Source organism: Scomber scombrus, chromosome 8 (genome assembly GCF_963691925.1).
Source record: "Scomber scombrus chromosome 8, fScoSco1.1, whole genome shotgun sequence".
Taxonomy (NCBI): Eukaryota; Metazoa; Chordata; class Actinopteri; order Scombriformes; family Scombridae; genus Scomber; species Scomber scombrus.
This window is the reverse complement of record NC_084977.1, coordinates 11,521,202-11,545,903: the sequence shown is the minus strand read 5'-3', so window position 1 is coordinate 11,545,903 and position 24,702 is coordinate 11,521,202. Positions and strand designations below refer to the sequence as shown.

The following is a 24,702-nucleotide window of genomic DNA, read 5'->3' as shown; positions in this document are numbered from 1 at the left end:
CAAGCAGAGGGACAAAAACATTCCAGGAAAGATAAGCCGGGTGAAAGTCATTCCAAATCGAAGAGCAGACACGGGCACCTGAAACAGTTCAGTCACTTATCACAGCTATAAGTTTGCTTTCCATATCCCAGTAATATTTGTGTATCTATTAGTCCAAAACAACTCTTTCAAACTGGCCAATCACATCACACCATAAACCTGCAGTTTACAGTTGTATTCACTGAATTGTAAAGGCAAAACGTATGTTTATAAAGCTGAAATGATCAGACACTTGATATACTTGAAAGAAACTTAATAAACTTCATGAGAAACTATTTTGATGATCAATTAATCATTAAACAATGCCAAACATTCTCTGATTCCAGCTTCTCCAGTGTTAGGAATGTCAACTCTTCTTCATCTTAGGTGACAATAAACTGAATATCTTTTGAGCTGGTTGTCAGACAAAACACATTTGAATACATCATATTGAGCTTTTCGAAACTGTATTGTATGTTTTTGCCAGTGCTGTTTCACTGCTGTCTGATCAGGTGAAAGTAAGTGAAAGACTGCAATGCAAAGGGAGGAACTGATTGAAGTGTTGCTGAGTCATGACTTAAACCCTTTATTCCAGAAAATACCCTACTGTTAAACTATGTCTGTTACTTGACATAACTTCCCATAAACACCATTAATATTATATGTATTTATATTTTAATAGCAAGATCAGAGTCAAGGGCTGTTAAGAACTCAAAGGGTTGGGCTTAACATCAGACTGCTTCTATTTTACACATTAGTCAAGTGGCTGAGCTGTCCATGGTGCTGAAACTCAACGACGCACTTTTCCAACTTAATGTTGTTCATGTTGACGACAAAACATGTTAAATAAAGAATTCCCGTCCGAACAGACACTTAAGTCATGATGCAGTAAATCACCTCTTCCTTAAAATGTGAAAGATGGCATTATACTCTTGAAAAATTGAGACATGTTCTGTCCCTTTTTAGGCACTGTTGAGATCATAAGAGTATATTTACATAACTGGACATGTTTAAGATGTTGGCATCAATTAATAATTAAAATCTTTCAGTAATTTCTCATTTGTATTGTTTGAATATTGTCTTCCATGTGCCTTCATTTTGTATTCTCCTTTTCAATTTTTCTTATCTAAAGTTTGATGTGGAGAAGGGGTACCAGATGATGTGTTACTACGTCCACAGATTCAAACAGACATCACATGCTCTTTATCTTCCTTGCAGACTAACTCTGTTTAAGAGTATGCACTGTTAATGAACCTAACTCGATTTGACCCATACCTGAAGTCGCTGTATGGGTGGATAATCCAATTACCCGCTGACTTTACGCGCTCTTGCTCTTTCTCCACTGCCTTCTGGCTGCCAAACATGCGCAGGGAGAATTTGTTAACTCCAGGCTGAAGCATGGAACTAAACTGCCGCTGCATGTAGGTCTGGTTCCCCCTGGAGTCTCCATCATCCGGCACTATCTGAGAGCCGTCCTCTGCTTTGGTGAATGTGACAGAATTTCTCGACTGCAGACTCGGGGTCTGCCCTTTACTCGTTGGGGCATTGGAGAAGGAAACTCTGGAGTCCTTTTTCTCCGTTGCTGCCACGGACTTGACCTCGGCCCCGGGCCCCTGTGTTAGGGACCCCGCTGAAGTGAAAGAGCCGTCCATACTTGCAGCCTGCCACTTGACGTCTTCAGCCGCTACTATTCCATCGGTCTGCTTTTCCTGTCTTGATATGAGAGAGGAGAGGCTCCCTGAACTGGTGGGGTCCCTTCTACAATCCCCGTTTTTGTTGCATATCATACCGATGGCTCCCTCTCCTATCACGCATGCCTCTGAGTGTGTGACCCCTTCACTCTGGCATAACAGAGCAGAGGCAGTGAAAGGTGCGGAGTCCTCGTCTCGCAGGAGCCACAGCTCATTGTTGTTGGAGTTTTTGCGCGCAATGGACGCGGCTCCGCCTCCTGGCGTAAATTTCTTCATATTGGTTCCAACGCTTCTGCCATCCTCGCATCCGCTCAAACTGGTTACTTGAAGTGGTCGAAGCTGCTGGAATTTGGGCTCCTCCTCGCCATCCTCCGCCTCGTCCATCACAGGCAGACAAAGACACTCCCGCACCTTGCGCCCGGCGAGATTGGGCAGCAGCGGAGGGAGGAGTGTGGAGTTCAAAGCAGCAACAGCCCTCTGCTTTCCTTTCACACCACTTTAGGATTACAGCGCACCGGTGGCGTTGCCATGGCTGCAACCTGGCTGCTGTTACCGTGTGTGTGTTTATGTGTGAGGGAGAGGGAGGGTGTGGGCTGCTGTAACCACCTACAGGTAGTTTATAATAAACATTGGACAAAATGTGTGGAAAAAAAGAAAGCAAACATTTTTGAAAACCAGGACACGCCCAGCACGACAGATTAATTACATTAGCTCATAAATAGGCTGGATAAATATATAATAAGTACATACATAATAAATATAAAACGCAACTTAACCATCAGGGTAAAGGTGACAGTTGCAGATCACAAGAAACCATAAAGTTCTGTTTCTGCTGTCATCCACTGTTGATCTGAGGCAGCTTTAGATCAATAAACCTGCTGCGCTCAGATGACCCATAAAGTTATGATACACAATCTAGATGTTCTTAACTAGACTGGGAGGTTGTATCAGCAGCGTCTGCCTGTTGCGCTTTAGCCAGATAGTAGGCATGTACATGTGGTTGAGTTTTTCTTTCTTGGTGAAATGGCTCCACCTTGTGGAAGACTGTATAGCTTGCACATTCTCGACCTTCCAAAGGAAACATCTGGTACCAAGATGATGCATTCTTTTCCTGATTACAATGTTTGCCATAATGCATAGTCATGTATTGCACAAGTACTTTGAGAAACTTCTGTGGTTTCACAATAAGGAAACACACAAGATATCCAGATATATCAGCTGCCTGCCTGATAAAAAGGTGGTCACAAAGTTACTGTGCTGTCTGTCTTGGCCTGAAGAGAGAATTTGCACAAGTGAAAGTAAATAAAATCTAACAGAAAGCATGGTTTGTGACCATTTCATGACATGTCTCAAATTACAGGGAATATATAATTTTCTAAAAAGAGACCAACACACTTTTGATCTAAAGCTGTCCCGTTATACTGTTTACACCCAGTAACAAGTTGCTGTTGAGTTCTAGGACTTGCAGAATTAAAGCTAAGATTGTGGGTTTTTAATCTGACACTTGGATATCAGGCTGACAAACCACTTTTACAAAATAATTATTTTGTGTTACTTGAATGGTTTTTCATTCCAAGTCACACAAAAGTTGTATTTTTAGGCAAAGTCAACACATGTAAAATCAAATACCTTTATTCAGTTTGTGCAAGTTGTACAACAGATGGTATTTCTTGTACTAAGAAGGTACAACGATTTACACAATTCTGGCTAGGTCATTTTTATTTGTATAATTCTGAAATGGTAACATCCAATCACAACACTACTCAGGCTAAATGAACATATGGCTTCTGAATCATCTATACAGTAAAGGGAACAGAGATGATGTTCCAACAATCGCACACATGTTTTTATCTCAGATCACGTTAAATTAAAAAGAAAACATCTTAGTAAATGTTTTTAGATTTAAACATCAGTGCGTAATGTTAAAGTTGCATTCAACAGAAGCAACAGATGTTACATTTCTTTTGCACTTGGTCCTCAAATTTTAAAAGTTAGACAATTACAAGAGATTCTTTACTGTGGCTGTGACTACAGCAACGAAAACAGTGGTTAATCTTTAATTTACATAATTTGAAAAGGAAAAAAAAAGCATGATTTACAAGACACTGCTTTCCCACTCAAAAGAACTATAATTTCTTATGGCAAAAAAACAAACCTAGCAGACATTAAATCTTAGTCATTTCTGCATTTAATTTTAGTCACATTGAAATCATGTAGCAGGAAACAAAATGCAAAAAGACGAAAGAGAAATGGTGCTTGTTAAGGCAAAGTATAAAACTCTGCTAAAGGACTTTTGTGATGGGATAGTGACAGATCATACATGTGAATTCACACACTCCAGTCGTTGTTATAAGAACGGCAGTGATGCATCATGATCGAAAAGGGTTTCAGATCCTGTAAACATAATTTGTCCTGCTTTACAAGAAACTACTCCAAATTTCAGAATATAAAATCAAAGACTGACATCTGTGAGGTCAGTGTAGAAAGCATTAGCATGAAGAGAAAACAACCACAAACTAAGCATTTCCCGCGTGGACATTCTCATGACTTTACGACAAACACATACTTTTGCTAGAACAGCATTTAAACTCATGCAATATTTGCCCCATGGCCTCAAGCAGGAAGTATTTCACACCATGTTCTCTGGCTGCACAATGTGGAGAAGAATATAGAAGAAAATAAAACGAGGAAATCAAATCAGCTTCTTATTACATTAACACTCAAGCACAGAAAGGTTCTTAAAATTGCAGGGTGCACAACATAACGTGCCGCATGATAGCCAATCTTGGACTGCCATCTGGACGTCTATCTAGGAAGGAAAAAAAGGGGCCATTAGTGAAGAACTTCCACTGAACTTTATTATTATTCAAACCTCTTCAGAAATCCAGATAATAAATCTGACATCTGGAATATTGTTCAGGGACAGTATTTAACTAGTTGTTTTTTCCTTAGATACGCACCTATTTCAGCTTCTAGTTAGAATTCCTTTGCCTCACATTCTTGTCTTTGTGATTTGCATTAGAGTTGCTCTTCCTGAAACACATCACAGAGAAAACATGAGTTCTGTAACAAAAGATGAAGTGTAAAGTGACAATGAGGGTATTAAGCTCTCATGTAGACTGTACTTACAGAGGAGCAGATCCTGAGTCGTCATCTGAACAGCAGTAAACAGTCAATAAAAAAGAAGGCAAAAGAAAACAAGTCAGTTGACAGCAGGGAAGTAGTTACATGTCTGTGACTGGTGTGAGAAACACATGCCAACCAAACCCTCACTGACGGTGGCAGCAAATGTCATAACATGACATCTTCTGCAACATGGTTCCAATGAGGTTATGATAAAATCCAACTAAACATGAAGCATGCCTACCTGTCTGTCAATGAATGGTACAACAAATTAAATCCTTAGAAAAATCACACAGTTGTTTGTGCTCTATAAACATGAAATTATGTCTCTTAACAGATTTTGTATCCTTAATAAATCTGTGATACGGTTTGAAAACTATGTTCATAGTCACCCCTTAGCATCACAGAGGCTCATGCAAAACAAGCAAAGAACACCAAAGAAACACTGCAAAGGGTGTATCAAGATTTTTTTAAAACAGTAAACATCTGTCAAATTGGCATTATTAAAACACATCCTGTCATGTGTAGTTGCAATATTCACAACAGAGCAAGAACATGTATTCACAAAGTAAGGCAAAGAGTGTAGGCTATCCCTGAGGCCAAATGTGAATGAGACAAATGGTAAATGGTATACTGATCTGGATAAAAAGGGATGCCTATCACTTATCATGCATAAAGTGCAAGATGCAGAAGACATGCAGACAGAATGCTGAAACCTCTTCTCAACCTACCCTATTTCATGTCAAACCATTACACTAGACTGACTGTCTCATTTGACTCTTTCATTGGCTCAAACACATGATGTTACGGACCAATAAATGAAGTGGAAAGAAAATGTGTCAAGCTTGCTCGATATTTAGATTGCAGGGCCAGTGAAAGAGTGACCAATTCTTTGAGCACATTCCTCTTAGAAGTGGTGACCAAGAAAGCAGTTCATTCAGACTTCCATTGCTTATTCCACGTGGTCATCTCAGCTCAACCACTTCAGTCTGACATGCAGTTTTGTTCACTTACCAAAATGCAAAATCAGCAGCGAACAGAGAAGTAAAAATGTAAATAATAAAAATAATAGTATAATCTATCACAAATTGTTTACACAGAGGTGGAAGCCAAATCCTGACTTTTAACTTTAAAAACTATAAAGACAATAAGGGTTCATATTGAATGCATGCAACTACATTATAGACACATCTCCACCTCCACAGCAATGCTTTGCCTTGACAGTCTCCAGCCTGCCACTGAGGGGCATCAAATCTTCTCAACTCACACTTCAGTAAACAAGATCTGCAGTTTGAAATACTTTCGTTCCGTCTTAAGTTCAATGACTTGAGACTAACATTCTTCTAGCCACAACAAATGGGACAAACCTTGCCCAAAAAAAGTTGAGTGCAGCTTTGGAAAAGGCCACATCTGCATGCAAATATATATTTACTTTCTGGTGGATATTTTTACAAGTACTCAGTATTCACCAACCACTGTGGCCACTTGACAAAGCAAACGAAAATCTATAAGTGGGTGTTCAGACCAAACACAGCAAAAAAAAAAAATTAAACTAAAATTTAAAAAACGTGAGGGACAACAGCACTGGTGGGGCGTGTTGCTTCAGGTAATGATTAAAAATATCTTTCATACATTTGAAAGCTTCACTGTAAGTTATCACAACTGTAATCAGTTCATCATTTGTTTAATGATGGCGAATGCAGTGCCTTGCTGGATGATGTTCAACTCATTTGCAGATGATGTCCTTTTTTTGCTGGAACTCTAAGACATCTTCACTGTGTCAACACAGTGGTCTTATTGAAATCGATAAGTAGGCAGCGTTTGATCACGCAGTGCTGATGTCGGTCTGAACACAGCTTAAGAGTTGATGTAACATAGATTTGTAGGCAGCATGGCATACGTACCGTCATTGACCTCATCAGGCTTTCTCCTCTTCTCATAGATGAAGATGATGGTCACCAGGATGATGACCTCAGCCACAATGCCGAGGAAGGGCCAGAGAGCAGCCAGGCGACTGCGGACACGCAGGTGGATCTTGTCAGTGGCTGTGCCAAGCACGTTAGTTCCAGCACAGATGTAGTATCCAATGTCTTCTTCAATGCTCAGATCATCAATGATCAGAGAGGTCCTGTTAGGGGTGCTCTTGATCTCAAATTTCGTGCCGGTACCGTTGATGATGGGCTGAGGGTTGGGTTTAAACAACAAGTTAGCAACACAAACAAGATGAGTATAACTATAGAGTAGCTTTGCATGATTTTCAGTTCCCTATTTATATCATACTGGTCCTTAATGTAGCCTCTGTCTCCAACAGACAGTCTGAGCTCCACACTCTTTCAATTACTCTGTTAAGTTACCGCCAATACAAACCCAACATTTCCTGCTTTTCTGCTTTATATTAAAAGCTTTTAATTTACTTAATAGGAGAAGACAAAGCATTTACAGGAAACTACACGTGTTCCTCGTCAAATTAGCAGGGCCTTGTTAGGGGCACTAAAACTGGTTGACACAACAAGATATGGAGATATTTGGATCAATTGAAAATAATGCAAGGAGGAATAGTACAAGCAGAAACAGCCACTGTGAGATGTTTGATGAAGAGAATCAGATGACCAGCACACCTCCAATAGGTAAACAATTTATTTTACTTTGCTCAGCTGTGTAATAAAACACTCACAGCATACCAGCTCTATATAACAATGGAAAAATTCTACAATATGAGCGGAGCAGTGAATGCGCATGGAGCAGATGACTATATAAAGAGATTCGTGGGGCTGAAAAGTTAAAAAAAAATGTTGGAAACCAGGGGGCCTCACAGGGATTACATCTATACATGTTTACATCATTATTTGACACTTAGGCTACGTTTATATGAACCTTCGACATTGTAACATTATATAACTGTAAACAAGGAAAACAATAATAGGTCCCCTTTAAATATAACCATTTATTATAATCAAAATTATACATTTGAGAGATGCATACCACTTGGCTGCCATCTTGATTCTCTTTGAACCAGTTCCAGTCAGTGGGCAGTGGGTAGCCATGGCTCACGCAGACCATTGTACCTTTGTCCCTCTCATTGCCATGCTCAGAGTGCTTGTAAGCTGAAACATGGGGAAGTGCTACAGACAGAAAAACAATTTAAAAAACATGTTTAAATGCAAATTAGTAGCTTGCATAATTCTTGAAGAACAAATGGCCACACCCAGATTATAGACTGGACCAAAAGGACATCAACTAAATTAATATCAGGACTAACTATTGATAAAAACAGATAACATGGTGCTTCCTGGAAAATGGCTAGAGTTAGTTCTTGCAGTCAAATGTATTCTATAAATATATACATTATTTACATGCTACCTAATCTGTAACTATAAAGAAAAATAACATCTGCAACCATATTACTTACATATCAAATGCAAACACAGACAGCAACTTTTAAATGACCAGTGAAAGCATCTTTGAACTACGATATTCAACAATTAACTCACTTTTGACTTCAATCGTCTTCTGCACCACTGGATCAGTCAGGAACACACATTCATATTTTCCACCAGTGCTGTGGATGATCTTTTCCAACCTATAGAAAGAGTAATATTAGTATATCAAATAAGCTGCAAGTATTTGAGAACTCCATGCCGTTGGTAAAAATAAAGCTGCCTGTCCATGCAACAAATATTTCAGATTTCATTTTTTAGTGACAATCCCACTTTTGTTTGGTGCTGCTGTCCCGTACAGTCCTGCCTGCTCTGTCTAATGGGGAATTAAGGTCAGGGCAAGTGAGCACACTGCTAGGGGCGCTTATCCCTGCTGCCAAGACTACCGGCAAAGCTGCACGTCTGCACAGTCCATCTCTCTGCTAATCAAGAGCGGTGAATGCCTGAATGTGCCCCTAGCTCTGCTGCTAATGGAGGCAGGAGGGCAGGAGGGAGGGGAAAAAAAGGGAGAGGGGGAGGGATGACAGAAGAGCGAAAAGTGAACTGCAAGAGAACATTAGCGGATAAAGATGGCAGCATAGTAACAGAAAGGGACGACATAACTGAATGAAGGATCAAAAAAAGAAGACATGCTCTTGCAGGTGGAGAAATTGTTGAATGTCATCTATATCACAATGCTTCATATTTCAAACAATATGAATTAAAGAAAGCTAGGCTTAGACTCAGCTTAGGTTCATAAACAGAAAAAAATGCTACTTATTTACCAGCTGGTGGGAAACAGCATATTAACACTTCCACATTCAAGACAAAGGACATTTTATATTACGATCACAAGAGGAGCGCCTTCATTGGGGTTTATTAAATGAAAGGCAGACCTGCACATGTGTTCATTTAGGTACATGTAGCTACTCACTCAAGGGATATGGATGGGTTGGGGTTTGTGGTTTGGGTATTTTCGATGACTTTGCCGTTGTGCATCCAGTGGGAGCCCTTGATGACGAGGCCAGAATCCGTCATATTGCAGCTGAGCCTAGCAGAGGTCTGGTTGACGACCTCAAGAGGTTCCGCAATGATGTTCGGGACTTAAAATGAACAGAGAGGGGGAGAAATACATTATTTATCATCTTCACTAAAATATCCTAAAATATGAATTTCAGTTGATGGGTATGAACCTAATTGTATACCAAATTTAGACATCCATGTCTACCAGTACTTCAATGTTTCCGACATGGGTGAAAAACACTAGACAGTAACATTTCCTTGGCACATAATTTTTCAGCCTAGCTTATTTTAATTTACATTTTATATCATGACACTCAACACTTGTCCTTAAAAATGAAGTATTTCATGAACAAAACATCAGAAGGGCTTTCACACAATAATATCCACCACCTCATACACAGCTGGTAGACATAATAAATATCATCATTTTTTTTCCATGTATAACTACTTTACTAAATAAATACCAATTTGTTAGTATTCATATTTTTTGTTATCACCCTCTGATACGTTTACTATTAAATCACGGCAATTACTAGACTCTAACCATCCCTAAAAAGGTATTAATATGATTTAGAAGAAGACATTTTGTTGAGACAAGTGTTGAGTGTGGTCAACCATATATTACACCAAAAAAAACTGCCTACACAGTTTTTTGCCTACTGTTCAAGTTGGGAAGGAAAACCAATGTTTTCAAACAGTGCAACACGATTACTGTACAAACACACAGAGTTTTCCAAGAAAGGTGGAAAGAGCTCCCCAAAAATGAGGAGATCATCCCACCAAAAGTACAATGGAGGGAGGAATAGGAGTTGTACTGGAAATCTAGTAGATACAGTAGCTTATAACAAGGTCATGGGGAAAAGATCTTTTAATAATACATGCAGAAGAAGCAACAAGAAGGGAATCAAAAGTTATTGGAAGTCGCATGATAAAAGTATTTTTAAATAAAGTATTTTTGCTTCAAATGGTGAAACTGACCAATTCTTCCAAAGTCACAAAAATAATACTGGACCACAAGGCAGAAAGATGCCCCATGATACAATTAGTTTAGTTGCCATCTTCTGTGCTTAAAGTTTAGTAGGCTATAAACCAAAGGAGTGGGCTACAAGCATAAATAAAAGGGGTATTGCCAATGTTAGTATCAATAAGGAAAGCTCTAGAGAATTCTACCAAGAAGCAATACTAATAGCCTGACCCCTTTTTTCTTTTCTCGATAATTATACATTAACATTAAACTGTTTTTCTTATAATACTTTTCCTACATGAGCCATTAGCAGACTTCCAACCTTATGACCAGTATTATATGCAGGAAACCGATTATAAATGGTACCTAACATGGGGGAAAAAGGCATCAGATTGAAGACATCTTCTAGATCAGGTAACAAAGGATTAGGGAAGAGCCTGGCTACACTGGATGACCAGGTTTTGCTCTACTACAGGATGTTTTTTGAGGAGAGGAGAGGGGGTGTGTATACGGGGTGAAGCAGTAGGAGCAGGGTACTGGACCGGAAGCATGGGAGTTGAGTAACAGGAGCTCAGCGTCCAGGACTTCACTAATGAGGAGAAAACAGTCAAGCTACTTTGACCTGAATCTCCTCATGCTTCCTCTGCCACTCACTTTCGATCACAATAACGTTTGCCTGCGAGCGGATCCACTTGATTTTTGGCGTCTTCTTCAGTTCATTGCGGTCGGGGTCGTTGGAAGCGCGGCACTCGTACGTGCCCGAGTCGTCGAAGGTGAGGCTAGTGAGGTGAATGGTGCTAGTGGCATGTGTAACATATGTGGCATTTATTTGCACACGGTTGTCCCGTGCCCCGTCAAAAAGCTGGGTGGAGGTCTCATTGGGCTCTTTGCCCACTATAAACCACCACTGCACCTCGGGAATGGGGCTCCCTATAACCTCACAATGCAGCTCTGCGCTGTCATTAATCAGCTTCATCCGAGAGAGGGGAGACTTGATGAACCCCGCTGAGCACCATTTACAGTCAGCCCAGCAAACAGGTTTTAGGAGAATTTAGGATGTGGTTGATTTAAAAGCAAGCCAGATGATTTCATGGATTGGTGGTTTAAAAAAAAAAAAAGAGCAATGATGTAAGAAAAACAGGTGAGTAGGAAAGAGAAAGAAAAAATAAAACAAAGTTAATAAAACACAAATGAAATGAAATTATGAAAGTAAGCACATAGAAAAGGCAAAGATCAGAGCAACATTTCCAAACTGTTCTTTTGGAAATGTTTTGATACTCTGACCCATTAAGACAAAAATGAGAAAAGCAACAAAAAGAGGATTAGGGATGACCCGAACCAAATAGGTTATAATTATTACATTTTTTACTTAAATAGGATTCAATGTGTCATTTTGGAGGCTGTCGTTAGTGGTACTTTTTTTTTTTTTTTTTTTTTTTTTTTAAATTTGAATTGTACAGATCCAAAGGTTACTATGACGGCAGAATAATAATAGGTTTGGGGCGACATGACAAATACATCACCTATTTTTCACTGATTGAATATATTATTGATGGTCAGTTTAACTGATAAAATTTAGAGCCTCTATATAGTTGTAATCAAATTAAAGGCTTTAAATCCAGTTATATACTAGATTACAAAGCTCTACTGACAACCTTACTTTACTCAGTTAATAACTCAAAATGATCGAGACATCCCTACGGGCGATCACAGCAAAAGAACAAAAGACAACAAAATTAAAAGCATTGAATAGCATTCGTGTGAATTCGAAATCATATGCAATGAATGAAAGAAAACATGAAAAGCAAAGCAGATGAGGCTGAAATGAAAAACATCTCGCATAATTAATTTTTTTTTAAAAAACAAACGTGAAAGCTTTCGCACGTGCATCCAGCATTTTAGACTTTTTATGTGGAGCCGAGTGTCACCCGACAGTAGTTAATGTGTTAAGCTGGGCAACAACAAACTATAATTTTAAGGCCATTCTGCTAATTCTTTAATTGAGGATATGCATCACTGGGAAATGGGGAAAAAGTAATATGAGTTTTTGTAAAATGTGCTATATTTCAAAATGTTTGTTCAAATTCATTGACAGAAAAGCCGAGTATCTTCTGAAGTGTTTGTTCTTTTGATTAGTCTGTCAAATCCTGTGTGAAAACGTTTGCAGTGACCGGCTGCGAGCAAAAACATACAAATAGCCTTTTTTTTCTAGGTCTGGGAACAATAAGGATCAAAAGCAAGCATCATTTCACTGAAGAAGTTTTGCAACATCTTGGCTCTGGGTTATTTTGGTAAAAAAATGAATACTGACACCCTGTCGTACCCAAGAGGTTAAACACAGAGATGCACCGATCAATCAGCCACTGATCAAAAAAGGGTGGTTTTCAGCTGATTATCAATGACTGGTGACCGGCCACAATCGGTCTATAATATCTGATTTTTTGCCGGTCACATTTACACACAATGATTCCCGTTGTGCACGCAGCTCAAGATTGGACAGCCCAAAATAACCTAAATATAACACACATTTAAATTCCATAAAGTCCATAATAATTATTAATGTAGATCTGATGACCAAATAAATACAGAAGGGGTAAAAAAATCTGCAGCCACAGAGAGTTACAAATCACTATTCAAAATGACACAAGGGTTGATATTTACACCAAAAAACGATCATATTTGGGAAATTACAGAATATTATACATGAAAAATAGGGTGGGATGAAAAAAAAAGGAATCTGCTAAAAGAAATTACTAACTCTCACACTACAGGCCAAAGAACAACAAGCTCGTTCCCTTCTCTCGCGCACTGACACTAATCTGAGCACAACCTAAGCCAACGAGAAACCCCCCCAGCACAAATAAGAGATGAAACTCCACAATCGCTTTGCTATGAAACAGAGCAGATATCAATTTAACACGAAACAAAGACTGGTCTACAGGAGCCCCGGTAACATATCATGTAACCTTCTTTGACTCATCGGGTGGCCTCTTCACTATTGCCAAAGGTCAAATTCATGAATGGCACATGCTTCTCAAAAGTTCAAAATTAAATATAGTCAAGGCTCCATGCAAAACTCATTAGATGTTAGCCACAAGAATCTTGACAGTGTGATTAACTGCCTGTATCCCTTTGCTCTATAACACTACAATCTGTTCAATGTGTTTGGAGCATTTTCAGAAGACAAATTCCACAGTCTGTAGTTAGTTAACCGTTGGTAAACAACGAGCTGAACAGTCTGACAAGCGCACAAAAAAAGGGCTGTAAAATAATAAGTTCTCCATAAAGGGAAAAAAGACTAAATATTTTATATGATGAAGAGATACCATGAGATTTGTTAAGAAAAAAGTGTTGAAAGGGGTAAATAAAGCCACACTATGAGGATACATGCTTTATCTCCATGTTCTTTTTTCATTCAGCCAGCTTGTTGTAAATGAACAACAGCCTTCTGAGAAGGTGAGGGCAAAACATGTAATCCTCAGGCCACTTTCAACACTTGTTTAACAACTATATTGACATTTTCGAGCTGAACAGGAATAACTAGTACAATGTCACGCCCTTTCATATAGAAAACGGATGCCAGTGGTTCCAGCGTGATGAAAGAAATAAGACTCAAGGAAACAACACACATTGTGTAAATGTGCCTTTTCAAGCCTTCATTTCAGCCTTGTGTTAATTGATGAAGGTTACTGCAGGGACATAAACCACTTCATGTGAGGGGGTGAAATACTTCTCACTGTAAACACACATAAATCCACTGGATGTGACCAAATCCTTTTGAGTTATTTTTTTTTATATATGTGGAGTCTTCTAACCAAGTTAGAACTTTGTCCAATGTAATCATTAATCTTTCCTGGACCAGCAGAGATTTGTCATTATTATTATATATTAATATATTAACTCACACCTCTGTCAGTGCTCCTGCTTAGACTGTAGGCTTTTATCATAATTAATGATAATTTCAGTGAAAGGAGGTTAAGCAGCTAGAGTCTCAAATGGCAGTCAATACAAAAATGAGTCCTTAATGGACATCATTTACTTAATTACTGGGACTAAAAATTAAGTACTTCATAGCCCTACATATGTGGACAAACTAGCTTTTCCTGTCTTTTTCACAAATAGTAGCCGTGTGTACCTGTCTGCCTCCTAACTGGCTGGAGAAGAAGCTGAAACTCTAGGGAAATCTAATTTTACTCCTGATCAACCCTGAGCTGTCAAAACCAAAGCAGGATAGACCGAATGGCAAAAAGGTTCTTTGGATGTGTTTCGCTTAAGTGCACAAACAGATAACATTCATTAACGTTCTGGTTGCTGGTACTCATTCTCTGAAAAATTAAGTTAAGGTTTTACCCATGATTCAGGAAGAAAAACCAAATAAAGACTACATACCGCTATATGTACGTGATTCTTTCATAACTTCCTTTTAGTGGCGAAACCCTAAGAGGAAAATGACTCAGGGTACTTAATACGTTTTTCCTATTAAGGGTAACTCCTACATTTGTAAACTCAATACAGAAGAAAATATAACGTTATCAAGGGAATTTATATTTTGCTCAATTTTAGATACTTACAAATGTATTGTCATTAAGGTCATAAAAACACATTTTTTAAATAACTAAATACAACAACTGAATCTGCCACCTAGATGTAGATGTTGATCATATTTTGAGGCTGACAAGCTCATTGGGATACTCTTGGGTGAAAAACAGACAATAGTGGTTAAGCCATAATAGAATTAGACCCAACATTTATCCTAAGGGATATTAAAAGCACCTTTTGAACATTGCTCTTATCTAATTCTTAATAGTACCTAATAGTGTATCAGTGACAGCTCAGTATTTTATGACCGTCATTTGCCAAATAATTAAGGCAAACTCAGCCATCTCCTTATCAAATAATGTTAATCAATGCTGATCCATATCGACAAGCTGATATGAAGCAGAAGCTGAAGTGGCAATAATATGCTTGCAAACCATTAATATGGAATGTAATAAAACAAGTTATATAAGATAGCTCGAAATGATTTATATACTGTGATAGCTGACGTTGTTTGGGCCTACTGGTTTATACAAAGATGAGCGTTTATTCACAACACGACGAATATTGCTCGGGGGCTGTCTGTACTGCGAATCGGGGCCCAGGCAGTCACAGGACTGAACACACTGACAAATAATGAAAGTCATGAGGCTCCATAACTCGGCTTGTTTTTGCCTCATGACGGTTTCACAGAGCGTGGCCTAGCTAGGTCAGTGAAAACGACAGATAAGGTTAACTATGAACGGATAGCGAGCCTTCGTGACATTACGCAACATCACAACAGCAAAACACCACACATTTTAAATGAAGGTTTACATGGCGAATTACATTTACTAACATTTGGAAAACATAAAAATACCTTTAAGTAGAAGAGTGACATAGCAAGAAACAGTTGCCTGAAAATTAACACACATTCACAGCCTTGTTTTATCGTTGTAACGCGAGCCACCAAACGCTTGTAATCATGCGTAAGGGTTTTGGGGACAGCAAATTAGCAAATTAGGTCGCTAGCTGTGAAGCTGCGTCGACTGAAACAAGTATGATTTTCTTGCTAACGCGAGAGACGATATGCAACATTTCATATTAATATCTGCTGAAAATATTTATTTGACATCGGAAAAAAAAACATAACACCCAAAACATAATCATCGTAACGTTGACAAACCCAGGACCCGAATGAACATTTTAAATGTCCGTAGTCAGGGTGAAGTCTACATCTTCAACCAACATGGCTGACGCAAAAATCTTACCTGTGGACGCACTGGCTCTCCAACAGCTCAACAGAAGGGCACTGATCGCCCATAGTAACTTCATGGTTGGTATTCTAGTATTTACTAGACTGTCGAATAAATAAGTTAACTAAAGTTACGGCGAGAAGAAATCCCCCTCTCTCCTTGCGAACTTCCAGCAGGACGTGCGAGCTGAATGTCCGACAGTGAACCGCTGTAGTTGCTCTTGCTCGTCCTCTAGTTGCACCTCACGCATACGCCCTGTTCAGCACGTACCCATGACGTAGTTAGAGGCGTGGTTACGTCACATGGGTTGCATTGGTCTTCACTTCAGTCCTATATTATTAAACATATTTAATTATCATATTTTTTATGTAATTTGGCAAACAGTAAGTCTATTTTACTTAAATTCACAACAAAGTATTTCATAGTACATTTTAACAGGCAATGTCTGAGCAGAAAAGGAGCAAAGATGGATTAAATTTACATTCTATAGACATTTTTACAGACTTGTATACTTTCACAGGCCTAACGTGTCATCACATGATAGTGACTAAAGTCACCAAAATGTCAGTGTGTGTCAGAGCTGTCATTAAGAGCAGGGAACTGTTTGAAAAATCCAAAGACACAATTATGGGGTAGAAAAATTATTCAATTGCGCAGGATACTTATGAGTCTAGGTTCTATCTTTAGGATACTTTGGGGGAAAAAACAGAAAATACAAACACTTTCTTAGCCATGTAATCCACACCAACAGGGCTAGAATAAATTGAATCTGAAGGTGAATAGAACATGACATTGAAACAATTTTTAAAAATGTAAGGTTTCTTGTTAACAGATGATCATATGGATCACCGCTGTAGTTTGGAAAAAGGAAAATAAAGACAGATGACACAATTAAAATTTTGGAACAAAATGATCTGACTTTATAAATCTTGCCATGGACCCCCCGTTGATAAAATAGATTTGTAAGACGCAATGAACATTGTTTGTATCGCATATTAGACAAATTCTGGACAGTCTGTTTTATAGCCAAAGGATAGAGTGCAAGTCATTAAGTAGACAGACTTCAATCCTGTTGAAATTCTGTGGAATTAACTGGGATTATTATCAAGATATTCCTGATCAATTTGAACAAGCCTGAGTAAATGTATGAGAAATGGAAGAAAATCCTAAAATGTGCTATGCTGAAGAGACTGAGAAGACAAAGAGCAGCTAAGCTACTGAAAAATGCATATTCACAATATTAACTAAATAATATGGTAGTTCTAGAATCGCTCAGTGAATCTGGAGTAACTAAATATCAAACAGCCTGGCATACTTCAAAGGTGGTTCAAAGGGCACAAAAACGTATTGTACTGTTAACCACAATATAAGAAAAAGAATAAGAAATTTCACACTGTAGAGTCAAACCAAAAGGCACAATTCAAGTATATCCATTAGCCTTTCACCTAGACTAATGTCCTGTCCATAACAACAATCCCTTTAGATTGAAGCCCTTTGAAACGAAACCCAAGGGGAGAGGAGAGGTACAATGTGGAGGAAATACACCCATATGGCCAAACAATAAAAGGAAGCTGCATTTATTGCCTTATTGATAGTATTTGGCAGGCAAATACACCATTGAATGATTTAATATAGGCCCTGTTTACTATCAGCATTCCTCTGGACCAAACCCTATTTTGAAAGTACAAAACGTTCTCAAAATCTTATTATGCATTGAAATCACTTTCAGCAGTGTTTGTTAATGACATTATTGTTCCTTCGGTGATGTGTGGTTTTCTAAAAACCTGCCATACATCACTAAGGGTCTAAGAAACCTAACAGTACATCTTATAACTTGTTTGCTATAAAATGTTTATTTTACAATTATTATTGTCAAATTGACTGTTTTGCTCAATTATTGCATATTACTTATAACAATTCATACAATTTCCAGTTTCCCGTTTGCTTTGTTTACTGTACTCCCATCTAGTGTTTAACTCCAGCAGCACACATCCAGTATAGCAGAAGAAAACCAACTTTTACAAACATTTGTGTCTGTAGTTACAATCAGTTCATAAAACAAGAGGTCCATTTTACTGCAGAATGTTTTTAAGTCCATTTTATGAGTTGCTGATTCATGATAAGTAGCCCTTCAGAGAATAGTACAAATACACACACAATGAAAAAGATGTACATGTATTTTGAGTGATAGTACCCAAACATCTTTATTTTAATATCAGTTCACTTTATTTTTTTCTTCTTCACTTTTTTGTTGTTGTACACGATCATACTGCAAATCAATAGTTTTTCAACTGGCAACTTTAGAAAATATTTAATTTACCTTTAAGTTAAAATGCACAAATGCACTGAAATGTATCTAAGTGTATAATGTGAAAAGCTGATCCACATTTTTAGCATTGCAGGATAAAATATAAAATCCTAAAGTGTGTAATTAATTAATGATTATTTATCCACATCATTATCTAAACAACACAAAATTACTGCAATTTGACGCATTATTTCAAGTGCAAACAATGCTATCCAGTCTGGTTACCTTAAAACTGCCAGTGGATCTTGACAATAAAATAAATGCAATTTTGTTGAGAATTAAAGAATTCACATGTAATATCCTTCCAAACCATGAAGAAAATTAAGTGCACACTTAAATAGTGCACTACAGTGCACTTTAAGTCATCTTATCTGTGAGATATGAATGCTACTTATAAAAAGGAGTAATTGTACATTTCTTATTTTCTTCATTAGCAAAAGTGGGTCTTAAATCATACAAGACTGGAGATTTTAAAAAAGAACAGCAACTGTCTTGTTGTCACAAGTCTTCTACCTTTGGATTCCTTTGTCTTATCTTCCTGTATGAGGTGATTCAGGCAGATAAAGCCATTTCCATGTGTCTCCACATCCTCCCTGTCAGAAGCTGCACTCCAGGCCTCCACCCTTCCTTTGTTCAGATTCCTGATGAAGGTGGGAGCAACAGGACTGGCCGAAATACATGGGTATCATGTATCACTTACCCCTGAGTGCTCCCGGGGAGATGCACTCAGGTCTCTACCCTATGGCAGGCAGAGACTGGAGGTCCCCGCTCTAAAGTACAGCAACATATGAGCTCTAGATAGCTCATAGGGTGAGATGGACAAATGTTCTTCTACGAATTATCAGTGGAGTTCTCATTGCTGGTCGAACTTGAGGATTGAGGAGTAGAGGAAGATGAAGAGGACGAGGAGGAGGAAGAGGAGGAGGTAAAGTTCATCCCTGATAGTTCTGGAGGGTTGGTTGCTGTGTTCTGTCCACTCAAGCTTTTCCTGCACACTGGACACGTGTCATGCTGGAGAAAGAGAGTGGTAAAAACATTTCATTGCTGATGCTGTTGCCCCACAGGTCAAGATGACAACTGGTGAATATCTAAATTAAAGAAAGAAAATGTTGCATCATATTTCTAATACCTGTTCCAGCCAGGGTACTATGCAATCATTGTGGAACATGTGATTGCATGGGAGCTGCCTCACGTTTTCCCCAACACTGTAATCTTCTTTACACACTGGACATTCCAGTCCTGAAGCTGAAAGACAGAACATGTTAAATATAACACTGATAAATGACTAGATGACAATAAAGACCAGTATGGTTTATTAACCATAGTGACCTGACATTATGAACTAGTCTTTGACAACTATCATGTAAAGCCCTAAAGCCTAAAGTTCTTTTTTTGTTTTCAGAAAGACGGTTGGAGGCTATGCTACTGGTTTGACTTGTCATTATACAAGGTGGCAGTTACACCACCAGCACTTTAAAACCTGATCTGATGTGTTGGGTGTGTTCCCTAGAAAAATAAAGATACATGTTGGAATATCAAAAAGTAGTTGTTGTTTTTTTAACCATTTATCAGATGATGATATCGATAAGACTTAATACTTATGTGTCACCAGCAGAGCATAATAGTTGAAACTGATAAAATCATACAGCTGAAACCCACATATCAGGGGGAAAATGGTACTTGCATGCAATTATATAACGTTATATAATGTAAAAAGAGCATACAACCATCTGTTTTGAATAAAATTATACTTTGTCCAAATTTGCAAATTATACAGAATATCTAAGATGTAAAATGAAAAAAAGAGAAGCCATGTTTCAACTTACCAACATGCTCGTCTGTTATTTGTACTGTAGGAAGACTTTTTATTTTATCCCTATCAGCAGGTGGGGGTCCCGTGTTCTCAAACTGATTTAATAACTAAAGAAGAGAGGAAAAAAGATTCAAAGATAAAATTATTGACAGATACGTTGCATTTAGTTTAACACACATTTCCTTACATAATGTCTAAAATCTTATTGAACACAAATTAAACATAGCAATCTAATTTAATGTTAACAATAGAAAGGTTACATAAAAATACCTGTGTTATAATAGCATCTAGTCCATTAGCACCCCAAGCATAATCCATAGGATTTGAGTGAAGAACACCCCTTTAAAAAACAATGAAGCATTAGACACTTGAAGAAACCAAGCACATATTGTTGAGGATTTGCTTTCTGGGTTATCATAGCCAGACTCACCATGGTCCAACACCAATATTTGGCATTGCAGTGGGTGCAATTATTCCATTCACTAGCTGCTGAATGATTCTACAAAAGAGAAAACATGCAGCATGATTCAGATGCAATGAAGGACGACACTGTGTGTGAGTGGGTTATAAGAATCTCAAAAATGAAAAGAAGCTCAGGGGAAAAAGTCATCAGTTCCAAATGTCATAAATCAAAGAGTGAGACTTTAGTCCCACAAGTCACACACTGTTCTCCTTACCCCTCTAACGTGGGAACTCCCTCATTCCTCCCTGCTTGTCGTCTTGAACCATGACGACTTCTTGGCTGCCTGGCGCCATAGCGCTGTCGAGATGCCGTCTCCCTTTCCCGCCGGTTTTCAGCATCACGGTTGTCCTCGGTTCCCAGTCCAGCCCCAAAGTCAAAGCTGTCGTCAAAGACACCCAGGGCAAACTGACCATAGCCAGAAGGGAATGTAAACAAGTGCTGGTCTGCATTCTGGAGACGAAAAAGATGCAGAGTGTGTACTTGCTGTAATCTTGATGGTAAAAAACAAACAAACCACACAACACCAAGCTACTAAATCAGCAACCATTCATGGCCAATACATCACATCTGAAGCATATTAACTGTCACATCAATGGAAACATAATACACTTCATGTAGATGTGTTTCCCTTTATACTGAGAATATAGTATTATGCAGTATACAGTAATACATTATTATCACAGCACCGGTATTCTGTGGTGAAGTTTTCCAATATAGTGACAACCCCCACCCCTGTTATCCATCAAGCTAGAGCATCTTCAAGTGGACAAAGTCAACTTCCCCCTAATTATTCAACATACTATTCTGCCTGAAGTGAGGATGTGGTGGCAAAAGAAGCCAAACAAAAATGACTTCCTGATGTCTGAGTAAAGAATTAATTAGAAACCTCAAATGGTTGCTGGTTCTGGGGCCCGCTGGAGATGTTCGACATGGATCCATTGTCAGCACTAAACAGGAGACGGAGATTTGACAAGTTATGTGTTGATTTACTTTACTTACTACTTGTTTTCATCACTGCTAACTGTTATGATAGCATGTTTTGCTGCATTCAATTTCCAGTTACACAATCATCCAATCATCAGGTTACACATTCAGGTAAAATGTTTGGTCTCAATCTAAAAACTGCTTTATGAGGTAACTGCATTTATTATCACAAGAAACAAAATGTGTCTAAACAACATATATAACTAATAATTGAGCAGGGAAATGCTACCCTTGATGAGATCAACTAAATTCAGTATACACTTTATACAGACCTTCTCTCCTCCAGCAGCTCCTCAATAAACCCAGACTCACATCTTGGACATGTATACTCCTGTAAACAAAACAAGACTCAACTCAACCAATATACATTTTTCAATACACACACGTAAACATTTTTTTTAAAGACCCCTTAAATTTGTTTATTAAAGGATGGTGACCAAGATATCAACCGACTGGAACATCATTCAGTTCTTTCCGGTCAATATATGGGATGTGGGGGCATTACTGTTTCCTAAACTATCTCAAACATGTCATTGGCATTTATCTATTGCAATTTCTTGATACTTATCGCCTGACATGTATCGGCCAGGCTCTAATAGTGAGGACAGCTGAAAGGATCACTGGGATCTCTCTCCCCTCCATCAAGAATACCTACTGAGAGAGAAGTTTTCAAACATCCTCCAGCAAGTACCCTTCTTAACCCTTTCACAGACTGTTTAACATCCCCACTATTGGCAGATCCAGAACTATCAGAATGAGCAACAGATTAGTCCTAGACTCTCTCCAAGACAGATTTTCTGTCTCTCTCAGAAACAAATTAAACACACACACAGGCCACTTTATTAGGAATACCTGTGCTAGCTAATACAATCTAATACAACAGCTCTGCCATACATTGCACTTTTAAGAAGCTTATACTTTTTCAATTTTTGCTGATATTTCCATAAAGATGATTCATGTTATTACTGAGGTCATAGTGGGTGGTGGCGATGTATACTGAAAAGGGTTCCTCATATGTTGCGCACCCTTGTCTTTGTGGGTCCTATGTTTTGTTGATTTATACACTTGACCTGAGAAAAATCATATTCCAATCTGCTGTATTTTTTTATAGTTGAAATGTCATTAAAAACTTCAATTTGAACTAAAACACAGACTGAAAACATTGGGTCCCAATTGTATGAGCTGTTAATTCAACCAAAACAGAAGCCTGTGGTGGATTTTTGACATTGTGATAGGTACGTTTACTGTTTACAGATCTTTCTAGCCTGTGACAGATATGCCACTTGTGTCAATGACAAAACAAGAAAAGGACACAGTGGCTTTGTTGATGTTCAGTGTCTGGATTATTCAGGTAACTTAAGTGACTGACAACACGTTCATCTTAAAGCAGACTAATGTTAATAGCGTTTCATTAATCAAAACAAGCGCCGACGTCAATAAATAGACGCGACAGTGTTACATATTGATTTAACGTAAATGCTAGTGGATTTATCTGTTAGCTAACACACTAATATGCCTCGTAAAAACATAATAAAAAATCGACCGCGTCCAACGTTGTAACACACAATAACAGACAATTAGCAGTATTCTGAGCTCCATGACTAAGCGTTTTCCCTTACTTTACGCTACTGGATCCAGTATTTAGATAACTGGCTAGCGTTAAAATGATAAACGGTACCTCGTACGAGCTAATAGCTGTTAGCATGCTATCTGTTGACCCCGCTACTACAACGAGCATTACGAATGAAACAACGACAGACTTCTTTTTTATTTTCCCAACTGTCCAAACCTTTACTTTATGCCTGTGGTACTTACAGGAAGCCGAGGACTGATCTCTGCTGAGCATCTATGACAGAAGAACCGGCTGGGCCATGGAGGTGCTTCAGCCATCTTTAGCCACTAGTAAAGCTAGAGGGGAGGAAGTGCTACGGAGCATCGCAGAGGACAATGTTAACCTCCCAGAAAATACGACCACCATGTGATTGAAATGATTGCACTGCATCATAGATTTTTTATTTAAAAAGTAGTATATTAATAAAAGTACGGTCCATCTTACCTACGAGAAGTTTAAAAAAGTGGAATTTTAGTTGAGAGATGACACATAGGCTATTTTAGAATTAAATTACTTTAAAAAATGAATTATATCGAATTAATGAATTGTTTTACAATAGGTGTAAACATAAGGAAACAAAACAATACTTTACTTTTTTACTTTAAAAAGCTGAATAATTAGCTTCTCTGCATTTGACAACCATTACCACTATGTGTCTTATAAAATATTACCACATGGTGGTGCTTTTGTGTATCAAGTGTTGACTGTTACTGTATTTCACATTGGGCCAGGAACTGATAATACAATATAGCATTTGTTAGTTTTCTTTGGAATTAATTCAGGGTATTATATGTTGGTTAATGTGTTCTTACTTCATACTCACATGTCAATGCAAAAGCCTGAGGGAACTGTAGAACTAAACTGGTTAATGTAATACCCCCTATAAATTTGTATCATGTATCACCACACTGTGTCTCCACTGAACTCATGTGTTATCCCTGCAGGTTTGGCTCTGTTTGCATGAAAGCCAGAGATGTGTTTTTGCAATCTGGCATCGAACTAGATTTATTTTGACACATGTTACTTTTCCACTGGATTCCCGTCAACCACCTCTCAAGCCCAACAGGCATACTTTAAGTGTTTTTGAAGTCGTATGATGTGTAGCATCTGTTTTTGAGTAACGCATCTTGTCAAATGTAAATGTGTATTTTGTCCTTTGACCTTTTTTTTTTTGACAGCAGTGCTTGGAGTTGAGTGTCACATCCGAGAAATAAAACAGTAAATAAGTAGCATCTCACATGGGAAAGACATTGTCTCCTTTTCTGTGAACAAGTTCTTGTTGGAGGCTATCTGGCAGCCCTAGGATAGCAGCAAAGGTGATCACTTACATAAGAACTGAATGAGGGGAAAAAAAGAGATTGATGTTATTTAGTTTTCAGGTCTGTTTTTATTTCTTAAGTTGTAAAATAGAATATTTTCTCAGTATTTAGTTTCACAGGTATCCTTAATGTGATAACCATAACAGCAGATCGATGGCTATAAACATGTCACACAAGCCTGGAGTACCTATCTCTTT

General features: G+C 38.3%; 3 protein-coding genes across 5 annotated transcripts in view; all 3 read right to left on the bottom strand.

Annotated features, from left to right (window-relative positions):
* The window catches only part of hcn2b (hyperpolarization activated cyclic nucleotide-gated potassium channel 2b), a 37,233-nt gene extending 35,140 nt beyond the window's left edge, over positions 1-2,093 (bottom strand). The window contains exon 1 of the mRNA XM_062424037.1: positions 1,294-2,093. Coding sequence (XP_062280021.1) covers positions 1,294-2,093 — 800 coding nt within the window. The remainder of the gene's footprint in view (positions 1-1,293) is intronic.
* Positions 2,094-3,325: 1,232 nt separating this feature from the next.
* bsg (basigin) lies at positions 3,326-16,248 on the bottom strand. 3 transcript variants are annotated; one of them, XM_062423765.1, is made up of 8 exons: positions 16,022-16,248; positions 9,183-9,351; positions 8,324-8,412; positions 7,815-7,954; positions 6,737-7,013; positions 4,839-4,863; positions 4,670-4,742; positions 3,326-4,518 (listed from the first exon to the last, which is right to left on the bottom strand). In XM_062423765.1, exons 1-7 carry the CDS (start codon positions 16,083-16,085, stop codon positions 4,682-4,684), a joined length of 825 nt encoding a protein of 274 aa, XP_062279749.1. In that variant the 5' UTR covers positions 16,086-16,248; the 3' UTR covers positions 3,326-4,518; positions 4,670-4,681. The 3 variants fall into 3 exon arrangements, with proteins under 3 accessions (XP_062279749.1, XP_062279751.1, XP_062279752.1); XM_062423767.1 differs by having other exon boundaries at positions 3,326-4,514; XM_062423768.1 differs by having other exon boundaries at positions 7,818-7,954.
* Positions 16,249-18,176: 1,928 nt separating this feature from the next.
* On the bottom strand, positions 18,177-23,480 carry LOC133984682 (E3 ubiquitin-protein ligase RNF126-like). Its single transcript, XM_062424132.1, has 9 exons — positions 23,390-23,480; positions 21,847-21,905; positions 21,477-21,537; positions 20,805-21,040; positions 20,558-20,626; positions 20,398-20,467; positions 20,141-20,234; positions 19,444-19,559; positions 18,177-19,325 (listed from the first exon to the last, which is right to left on the bottom strand). Exons 1-9 carry the CDS (start codon positions 23,462-23,464, stop codon positions 19,146-19,148), a joined length of 960 nt encoding a protein of 319 aa, XP_062280116.1. The 5' UTR covers positions 23,465-23,480; the 3' UTR covers positions 18,177-19,145.
* Positions 23,481-24,702: the final 1,222 nt, after the last annotated feature.